This window comes from Scyliorhinus canicula, chromosome 11 (assembly GCF_902713615.1).
Source record: "Scyliorhinus canicula chromosome 11, sScyCan1.1, whole genome shotgun sequence".
NCBI lineage: Eukaryota > Metazoa > Chordata > Chondrichthyes > Carcharhiniformes > Scyliorhinidae > Scyliorhinus > Scyliorhinus canicula.
Genome location: NC_052156.1, coordinates 140,827,333 through 140,838,008, shown reverse-complemented (window position 1 = coordinate 140,838,008; position 10,676 = coordinate 140,827,333). Strand labels below are relative to the sequence as shown.

Here is a 10,676-nt window from a genome sequence, read left to right as displayed (position 1 = left end):
TGTAGCCACTGCTGTGAAGTCGAAAACCCGGCAGCCAATTTGCGCACAGTAAAGAGCAATGCGATAACGTCCGGGTAATTTTTTTTAGTGATGCTGGTTGAAGAACAAACACTGGCCAGGCCACCGGGGAAAACTCTTCTTCAAAATTTCAGAAGGCGGCTTGGCCCAGTTTAAAAGTCGGTACCCCGGGGCGGTCCTGTCTGGACTGCGTGTTCAAGCCGCTGGAGCGGCTCCTGAATCCCCAGGGGGCGTTTCCTCCTAGCCGCCTGGCTATCCTAAATAACGGACACGGCCGTGGCTCACTCGGATCATCGCAGCTAAGCAGGAAGATAGAAGAAACGTAGGGGAATTTAGTCATCTGCAAATGACGGGGCTTTTTGAAGCGGTCATCTGGAGAGTGGCCGACTCTCTATCTCCAGTCCCCATCTCCAGGGTTGGTGAGGTGCGGCCTGGGCCTGGCTCGTGACCGAGGCGCCTGCGTGCAGCAGCGCGAGGGCATCCAGACGTCACACCGGAAACAGCTCCCCACATTGAGCACTTTGCTGGTCCTAAAACAAAGTACATACATATTATAAACCAAATCATTTGAGCGCGACAGTCTTTCGATTTACATGCTTATTACAATCGATACAATTTATATAAAGAGATTGCAATGCCGCGATTTTAAATGTTATTCTCTGTAGCGTAAAAACGTTTTCAGTTTCTCTTCATCTTTCAGGATTTTCCCGACCTCGCGCTTCCCAGTGGCTGACTTCCCGTTACCCCCACAAGCCCCGCCCCTGCCCTGAGGTTACTGCTTCCGCTCACAAGGTTAACGGAAGCCGTCCAGTATGTGATTGACGTGCGAAGTGGCCAATCGGCGAGCGCGTTAGCCGCTCCGATGAGGTTGGCTCCGATGCCCCAACAAGCGTTGGCCCAGAGAGATTTCTCTTTGGCCTAAGGTTCAAAATGGCGCAGTTGAGTTATGTACGCGTCGTGGTGGAGAAAAACGATAGCAATGAGCGGGCTGACCTACCGTCAGCTCCCAGCGCGGCGATCCTCAAAGTGAATCCGGCTTTGCATTCTTCCTCGGAGCACAGTAAAGCAGCGGCCAAGAAAAGAAAGATGCAGCCATTGCCCGATGCTTACGGTAAACCCAAAGTGGAAGTGCGTGGCGCCCCGCCGCCTCCAACTAGTTTGTTACCCGTGGGGAAGGGTAACGATGGGAAAGACGGGGACAGAGACCGGGAGAAGAGCAGCGGTAACAGCATCAAACGTTGCTCAGAACTCGGCGTTGGCTCTAAATACACGGTTGTTGCCCCTGCTCCTCCTCCTCGTCCACTTCCCGCTGTTTACTCCTCTCTCTACCTTCACTCAAAATCCAATAAACCTTCCAAGGAAAAGTACAACAGCAGCAAAGAGAAGGAGAAGAAACACAGGGCCAAGAAAGAAAACGGCGACGTCAAGTTAATCCAGAAAGGTACCATCCTGCATGTTTTGAAGTTAAATTACTTTTGAGTACCCCCTCGCCGTTTCGTGTTTTTGTTTTTTAGTTTGGATTGTTGACAGCAAGCGCGAATGTTGCACATGAATGGAGCTACTGTGTTATGCACTGTTCCCTGATGAATTTTTGGCGCCAGCCATGCAGTCGAGCTCGACAAATCGGCATCAACTTCATTGAGGAATTGTCTGAATCTAATTTAGCAGACGTAATATTTATTATTGGAGATTTTGCTATTAACATTGTGTAGTGAGTTTTATATTTTAAGCACAATGTGAACTAACAAGTTAGTACATTTTTCAGATCTTTTTATTAAAGTCAATTGGTTATAAAGCTACTTCACACCCTAGTTACCTTCGCCCAACTCTTAGAAATGTGAACTCATGTCACATTTGTTAGCAACGATTAAAACTGAGGTTAAATTTTTTAATGCTTAATTTCTGATATTTTTTTTAAATTCACGACATGGAAACACTACTTCCAGTAAACCATGTAAAGGAGAAGTAATGTTTATGTTGAGGGCCCAAAATAAATACCAATATAATGTGTTGTCTTGCCTTTACTAAAAGTAAGGTAAGTTTATTTAGAAATGCCACATTGGATTCCTGGTGTTGGATCGTAAGGGGCTGAAAATTACACTTTTTTTGCCTGAAGCATAGTAAATCAGCTGTCTCTGTTGCTTTTTTAGTTGTTCAACAGCTGTTTGTTGGCATAATTTTAGTGTGTGATACAGGCAAGCTACAGATTTGTTATGATGTCATTATGATTACACTTAAGGGCATGTATCTGTTGGAAAAAAACAACGATTTATGTTAAATGTGCCAGGTTTTGGACCTCCTTATCTGGGGAAAACTTATTTTCTATTTTGTTTCATTTGTGTAAAGCTTACAGCTTTGAGAAAGATTCAGAAAAATCATGAATCTTCAAATGAATTGTATTGTTCCTAATGTTCCTAATACTATGTCCTATTCACTGCACTACAGTATTTTTAAGCTGTGGTTGTTTCAAAAAGTGGTGATTATTATATGAGCAATTGACAGTTCTATTTGGTCCAGCAGAGTAATGTATGGCTGGTTTTCATTCGAACTAATTTCAGTGTATACATATCTTTAAAGTGAACATTTTCTTTGTTGCAGAGTTTTTGGACTCGGGAGAAGCCTTTATAAAGGCTCAATTGATGCATTTTAAAGGTATTTGTTAAAGGACCACAATGAGACAAAGCCTATAGATGTAGTAAACACCATAGCAAGGGACTTGGAAAGGATGTAGGTTTGTGAACTGGCAGGTGAGAAGATTCACTAGAATGATACCAGGGAATAAGTAAGTACCAGTTATGGGAGGAGACTGGAGAAGCTGGGATTGTTTTCATTAGGTGAGAGAAATTTAATAGAGTGTAAAATTGAGGGAGTTGATCAGAGTAAATAGTACAAAGCTGGCAGAAAGATCAGTAGCCAGAAGAGACAGTTTTAAGTTGATTGACAAACAAATCAGAGAAACATTTTTTATGGAGTAATGATGATCTGGAATGAATTGCCAGGAAATTCAATAGTAACTTAAAGAGCTTGATTAATAAGGGGATCAGGGGTTATGGGGAGAAGGCAGGAGAATGGGGATGAGAAATTATCAGCCATGATTGAATGGCGGAGCAGACTCGATGGGCCATGTGGCCTAATTCTGCTCCTATGTCTTATGGTCTAAAAGAAAAAGAGAAGTGAATAATGTAGGTCTACTTGATTAGCTCTTTCAAAGAGCCAGCACATGAAGGATCGGCCAAATGGTCTCCTTCCATGCTGTATAGTTCCATGGTGTATTTATCTAACAAGACTTGTTTGTCCTGTTTGCTTTTAGTTACCGAGGATACACTTGTCTGAACAGGTTAGGGCTCTTCTCACTGGAAAAGACAAGGCTGTTGGTGATCTTCTTATCGGTCTTTTAAAATGATCAGATAGATACAGAGGAAATCTTTCCACTTTGTGTGTGTGTGGGGGGGTGGGGGGTTCAAAACTGTAAGATAATCAATCATCTGTCCGAAAAGCAATAAGAAGATAGAATTCACTACCAGATGGAATAGTTGAGGCAAACTTCCAATGGGGAAAATAATAGATTTATGTGCAGACAAGGTTAAATGGAGACAGGTTGGAGGAGACTTGTGTGAAGTATAAAGGCTGGTATAGACAAGTTGGAATGAATGACCTGTTTCTGCGCTGTAGATTAATTGAACTCGGTGATGTAAATCTACTCATGTCAAGTGGTATGAATTTTCAATGGACGAGCTGAATGGAACCTATGGTGGTGGGTTTGTTAAACTATTGCGGGGGGGAAATCTGCTCTGTTTTCCAAATGGTATGGCAGGATTTTAGTCACAGTTGGCTAAATTGTGAGGGCATGATTTTTGACACGTGTAGAAGCCAGGTTTTTTTTTTAGAACTAATGAGCCTCACAGAAGACTGGCAAAATAGAAATGTATCTTCTCCTCACAGGGTGAGTGGAATAGATGCGCATAAATAGTAAATGTTGTGTTGATTTAAAAGTTGCATCACCGAGTCAGTGTCTGAGGACTATAAAGATAACCGTGGCCATCTGCACATTTTGGGACATTGTGGTTTGTGTATTACTGGGTGGTGTTATTTTGAAATATTATAACAACCATAGAATCCCTACAATGCAGAAGCAAGCCATTCGGCTCATTGTGTCTGCATCAACCCCCACCGAAAGAGTACCTTACCCATGCCCACTCCACTGTCCTATCCCTGAAACCATAACCCCACCTAACCTGCACATCTTTGGACTGTGGGAGGAAACCAAAGCACTTGGAGGAAATCCATCCAGTTGGGGATCAATGGTAACGTTGATTATTTTGCACTTTCACTTGTCTAGTTGGAGGCTGGGAAGAAATGTCCAGCAGAATATTGAAATGGTAGTTTTCATGATGGGGTAGTCCATGTGCCTTGTGGAAAGGGGGTGGGGCTTGATCACTAAAATGTCCTTTTTTTAAAAAATTGACCACAGTTAAGTAAAGTCACACTATATTTGTCCACAAATATGATGGCTTTCTCAAAAAAAATGTTATAGTGTACCCAATAATTTTTTCCCCCAATCCACCTAACCTGCACATCTTTGGGTTGTAGGGGTGAAACCCATGCGGACACGGGGAGAATGTGCAAACTCCACACAGGCAGTGATCTGGAACCGGGACTGAAACCAGGTCCTCAGCGTCGTAGGCAGCAGTGCTACCCACTGAACCACCATGCTGCCCGGCTTTCTCAAACACAACCAGCTGTGAGATGTCTGCTTTGGCCAGGGAAAGCAAGGATGAGTACCTAAAACAATATAGAATAATCTTAAGATTAGGAAAAGTAAAACAAAACAAGTGTCAAGACATGGTGAAAAGGATTGTGGTAGCTAGAAAATAAATCATTCCATTGATCATGTTTTACATTTTGAGAAAATATTAAGGAATAACCTTTGTTTTTCACTGACAAGTGTGATGACATTAGAGTTTAATTTAGAGGATTAGTTGCATAAACCTGGTTCGTAATCTTTGAATTTAGGAGTTTGAAGAGTGATCTTATTGGGTTGATTTAAGGGATTTGATAGGGTAGATAAAGAGAAACTATTTCCTGTAGGGAAATCCAGATCAAGGAAGCATAATCTCAAAGTTAGAGTGAAGCCATTTGACAGTCAAATCATCGGACCAATCATGGCGCACTTTCACACACTGGGTAATAGAAATCTGGAACTCAGTTCCCCAAAAGGCCTGGATTTTCGTCAGTTGAAACTTGGAAAAAGCATCTAGGAGACATGTAAATGCGATGAGATTCAGATTAACCGTGATGTAGCAGAATGGCTCGTGGTTGAATGTCCTACTTGTTTTCCTCTTGTGATATGTTTGGAAATAAACTTTTATTGTGCAGTTTCTGCTATTACGATCCCTGTTTATGTTCGAACTGGATGAGAAGATCCCAGAATGGAACTTTGGTTCAAAAGACTGTAACTTTACTTTTTTTAAATGAAAATGTGGAGGAACAGTCACAGGACCACTTTTTTCTTGCTGTTAAAACTAATGAAAAAATTGGATTATATTACAATATTCGTTTACTCTCTCTCTTCTCCTCTTTCCCCACCACCACACACACACACACACACACACACACACACACACACACACACAATTACATACAGGTTTTAGGATTGACATGGATTACAAAGTACATATTAATCTAAAATGGTTTCATTTCCTCCTAAAAGCCCCTAAAGACGCGCTGTTAGGTAATTTGGACATTCTGAATTCTCCCGCTGTGTATCAGAAGAGGCGACTGGGGGCTTTTCACAGTAACTTCATTGCAGCATTAATGTAAGCCTACTTGTGACAATAAAGATTATTATTAAAATATTTAAACACAGTCCCTTTTAAACACAACAGATTACTATGGTCAAATACATACGCTCTGCTCTGAACCCAGCTAGTGTCTGTGGATTTCTCCTCAAATCCCCCCAAATGATTGTCACATCTCACTTCCAAATACATACTTTAAAATCTCGGTTTGCCATCTGATGTCCAGTCCAGGTTTTACAAATGTCTCTTTTTAATTCCTCTGAACAAACACCTTGGTTTTTGCTCTCTTATTTCCAGTCGTCTTAAACACTCTTTCTGCCCCATGGTTATCTGGATTGTAACTTGTACTTTAGGAAGCCTGCCTCTTTGCAGCTCCTGTCCTGTAAAACCTGGACTGGATTTCAGATTGCAAACCGAGATTTTAAAGTATGTATTTGGAAGTGAGATGTGATAATCATTTGGGGGGATTTGAGGAGTAATCCACAGACATTAACTTGGGTTCAGAGCAGAGCGTATGTATTTGACCATAGTCATCTGTTGTGTTTAAAAGGGACTGTGTGTTAAAATATTAATCTTTATTGTCACAAGTAGGCTTGCATTAATGCTGCAATGAAGTTACTGTGAAAAGGTCCCAGTCGCCTCTTCTGATACACAGCGGGAGAATTCAGAATGTCCAAATTACCTAACAGCGTGTCTTTTGCGGCTTTTAGGAGGAAATGAAATCATTCCTTCTGGCAGATGTTCACTCCCCTAGATCCTGTCTCCAACTGCCCACAAATTCAGCTAAAACATAAAAGCTTCTCTACCGTACAAAATTCCAGTTGCTTAGCAACACTATACCTCTGCTGGTCTATTTATTTACTTTTCATGCCGTAACCCTCTAAACATGATAGTAATACATACAAACACCTTTGTCCAGCATGGATCTAACTATAGGTTTTACCTTTCCAGGCACAGAAACATTCAATTAAACCCACTTAAAACTATATTTTATTTCTAATTTTTACCAAATATAAATAGTAATCTCTTAAAACTATCTTTTGTTTTCCTAGTGCTGCTTGCCATTTTGTAATATTGGACCTGTGGGTACGCTATTTTCTGTACTAATTTGATAGTTTTGTAGCTTTTTTCAGCAATTAATAAATTAGCAAACACTCATGGTATTTGAAGTTCAATGGCCATTTTCTGTTTGCTGGTTGTTTGTTGAATTTCAGATTGTCTATGCTGGAAGTTACACAAAGCCTGATTGTCCCTGTAATAATACCATCTTCGAACATCATTGCCATCTCTCTTTCATATGTGCTACTGTGGGGCAAACATATGTTCTGAAATAAAACCATGAAAATACTGGCAACATTCTGGTCAGGCAGCATATGTAGAGAGAGGACAGTAGGGTTAATCTTCCAGCTCAAATAATATAATGGCTTACATTTATATAGCACCTTTTGTGACCTCAGGACTTCCCAAAATGCTTTGTAACCCATTATGTACTCATTTTAAAAGTGCAGTCACTGCTAATGTAGGAAATAACTTTTGTTAGAACAGAGTTCTGTTTTTGACATGTTCTTGACAAGTGTGGCACTGGACTGCCTTTGTACTGTCTGTAGTTTTTAAACACCAGAAGTTTGAGACCTGTAAAAGTTAATGTTGAAACCTATAGATTTGTTTTATTAAGTTCTTATTAGAGGATATGATTCGTTAACAACTACTGCAGTATACTCATGCATGCACATTATACCATACCAAAGGATAATATATACCTTTATAAATAAATGTTGCCATGAGGTGACGTGTTTACCATGGTGACAGATGTTAGAGATAGCACAAATTAAAAGCTTTTCTTCCTCTTGGTATCCTATGTCAGTGCTAAGTATTTCATGGTGAAATATTTGACAAGGAAATTAAATTACTTCCACTATTCCATGATTTGTTAAAACCACACACTACTCCAGTTAAACATTTCCACTTTGCATATTGGCTGTCCTTGTAGTCTTGTTAAGAGGCTATCGGAGAACAGTCCACTTGTTCTATCTTGCCAACTCAGAAAAAGATCCATTTATCCCTATTCTCTGCTGTTAGCAAACCAGTCCTCTACCCATGCTGATATGTTATCCCCGCACCAATATTTTGCATTGTAACCTTTGGTATTGCACTTTGACAGTACCTTCTGGAAATCTGTACGGAATATCCAGCGATTTTAAAAAAAATTTTATTTTATTTTTTATTTTATTTTATTTATTTATTTCCCCCCCCCCCCCCCCCCCTATACCTCCCTCCATGGTTTGTTACTTTTTCAAAGAACTCCAATTGATTATTCAAGCATGATTTCTCTTTCACAAAACCATGTGCCATAGAACCATAAATTCCTACAATGCAGAAGGAGGCCATTCAGCCCATTGGATCTGCACCAACCCTCTGAAAGAGTCTCTAGACCCACCCACCCTATCCTTATAACCACATCCCTGAATACTATGGGGCAATTTAGATTGGCCAATCCATCTAAACTGCACATCTTTGGATTGCGGGAGGAAACCCATGCAGATGTGGGGACAACGTGCAAACTCCAGATGGACAGTTACCCAAGGCCAGAATTAAACCTGAGTCCCTGGTGATGTGAGGCAGCAGGGCTAACAACTGTGCCACCATACCGCCCTGCTATAACTTCTTAATAATAATATATTCCACCAATTTCCCCAGGACAGATGTTAAGCAAACTGACCCATTGCTTCCTGCTCTTTGCTTCCTTCCTCCTTGAGGTGGCCCCTTTCCAGAATCTAAAGAATTTTTAAAAATTAAAACCAATGCATGGACTAATCAGCAGCCACTTTTTAAGACCCTAGGATGAAGTCTGCCAGGACCTGTGACTTGTCAGCTTTTAGTTCTAATAATTTTCTCAGTACCCTTTCCCCGCTGATTGTAATTATTTTAAGACTGTCCCTCCCTTTTCACTTCCAGATTCAAAATTATTTCTGGGGTGTTATTTATATCTTCAACATTGAAGACCTATGCAAGAGGTCTGTTCAATTCGTCTGTCATTTCCTTATTTTCCAATATTAATTCCCCATTCTTGCTCTCTAGAGGGCAAGTGCCCACTTTACTTTTTTAAATTGCCTGTAGAAATTCTTATTTTTTTCATATTTCTAGCTAGTTTTGGGCAGCATGGTAGGGCAGTGGTTAGTGCTGCTGCCTCACGGTGCTGAGGTCCCAGGTTCGATCCTGGCTCTGGGTCACTGTCCATGTGGAATTTGCACATTCTCCCCGTGTTTGCGTGGGTTACACCTATATATTTCTAGCCAGTTTTCTCTTGCACACTAATCTCTCCCTCCATTAATCTTTTAGTTAGTCTTTGCTGTTCTTTATATTCTGAATGATCTTGTGACCTGCCACATCTTCATGGAATTATACGATTTTTCTTGCAGTTTGATACTACCTTTAACTTTATTTTGCCAAGGATGGTGCATCCTTCCCTTAGTCTTTCTTTCTCACTGGAATGTATCTTTTCCAAGTATTCTGAAATATCTCCTTAAATGTATGCCGCTGTATCTCTACTTACCTATCCCGTAACCTAATTTCCCAGCTCACTTTAGCCAGTTCTGTCTTCATGCTCTCATAATTACCCTTATTTAAGATATAGTTCCAAGCCAGGAGGTTTAGAGTGGAACGTGTAGGTGGTGGCATTGTCATGTGTCTACTGTCCTTGTCCTTCGATGGTAGAAGTCATGGGTTTGGAAGGTGCTTGAAAGAGCCTTGGTGCGTTCCTGCAGTATATCTGACTGCCACTGCATCAGTAGTGGAGGGAGGCGGTGTTGAAGTTGGTGAATGGGGTGTCAATCAAGAGGACTGCATTCTCCTGGATTATGTCAAACTTTGAGTGTTGTTGGAGTCACACTCATCCAGGTAAGTAGAGAATTTCCATCAAACTTTGACTTGTCCCTTGTAGAAGTTGAGTTACTCACCCCAGAATCCCCAGTCTCTGATCTGATCTTGTAGCCCCAGTATTTGTATGGCTGGAGCAGTTTAGTTTCTCGTCAATGGTAGGCCCCAATATTTTGTAAATAGGGGAATCAGTGATGGTCATGCCATTGAATATCATGGGGAGATAATTGGATTATATTTTGTTGGAGATAGTCATTGCCTGCCACTAGTGTGGCATGAATGTTACTTGCCACTTACCAGTACTGGCCTGAATGTTGTCCACATCTTGCTGCATATGGATGCATGCTTTTCAGTACCTGAGGAGTTACGAATGGTACTGAACAGCCCCACTTCTGTCTTTTATAATGGAGAGAAATCAGCTGCAGATGGTTGTGCATAGGGCACGACCCTGAGGAACTCCTGCAGTGATGTTTTGGGACTGAGGCAATTGACCTCCACCAACCACAATCCTTTGTGCTAGATCTGACTGCAACCAGTGGAGAGGTGTTCCACTGATTCCTATTGAGTTTGGTTTTGCTAGGGCTACTTTATGCCACACTGAGTCAACTGCTGCCCTGATGTCAAGGGCAGTTATTCTCACCTCGCCTCTCGAGTTCAGTTCTTTTGTCCATGTTTGGACCAAGGCTGTTAATAAGGTCAGGAGCGTTTGCAGTGTCTAGTGTCTTACCTGTTTCTTACTATCACGTGGAGTGGCATCTGTGATGTTGGGAACCTCCAGAAGAAGCTAAGATGGATTATCCAATCTGTATGTCTGGTTGAAAATTATGACAAATGCTTCAGCCTTGTCTTTGTGCTGGGCTCCCATTTCATTGAGGATGGGAATATTTGTGGAGTTGACTCCTCCAGTTAGGTAGTTAATTGTCCATTGCCATTCCCGACTGGACATGGTAAGACTGCAGAACCTTCATTTGGTCTATTGCTTGA

General features: G+C 41.3%; 1 protein-coding gene across 2 annotated transcripts in view; it reads left to right on the top strand.

Annotated features, from left to right (window-relative positions):
* The first annotated feature begins 865 nt into the window (after positions 1-865).
* Positions 866-10,676, top strand: part of LOC119973428 (lysine-specific demethylase RSBN1L-like) — a 70,506-nt gene continuing 60,695 nt past the window's right edge. Inside the window, exons 1-2 of one of the 2 annotated variants that reach the window (XM_038811530.1) lie at positions 866-1,459; positions 2,617-2,670. In XM_038811530.1, the coding sequence (XP_038667458.1) occupies positions 949-1,459; positions 2,617-2,670 (565 nt within the window). In that variant the 5' untranslated portion in view covers positions 866-948. The remainder of the gene's footprint in view (positions 1,460-2,616; positions 2,671-10,676) is intronic. The other variant, XM_038811531.1, reaches the window with a different exon arrangement.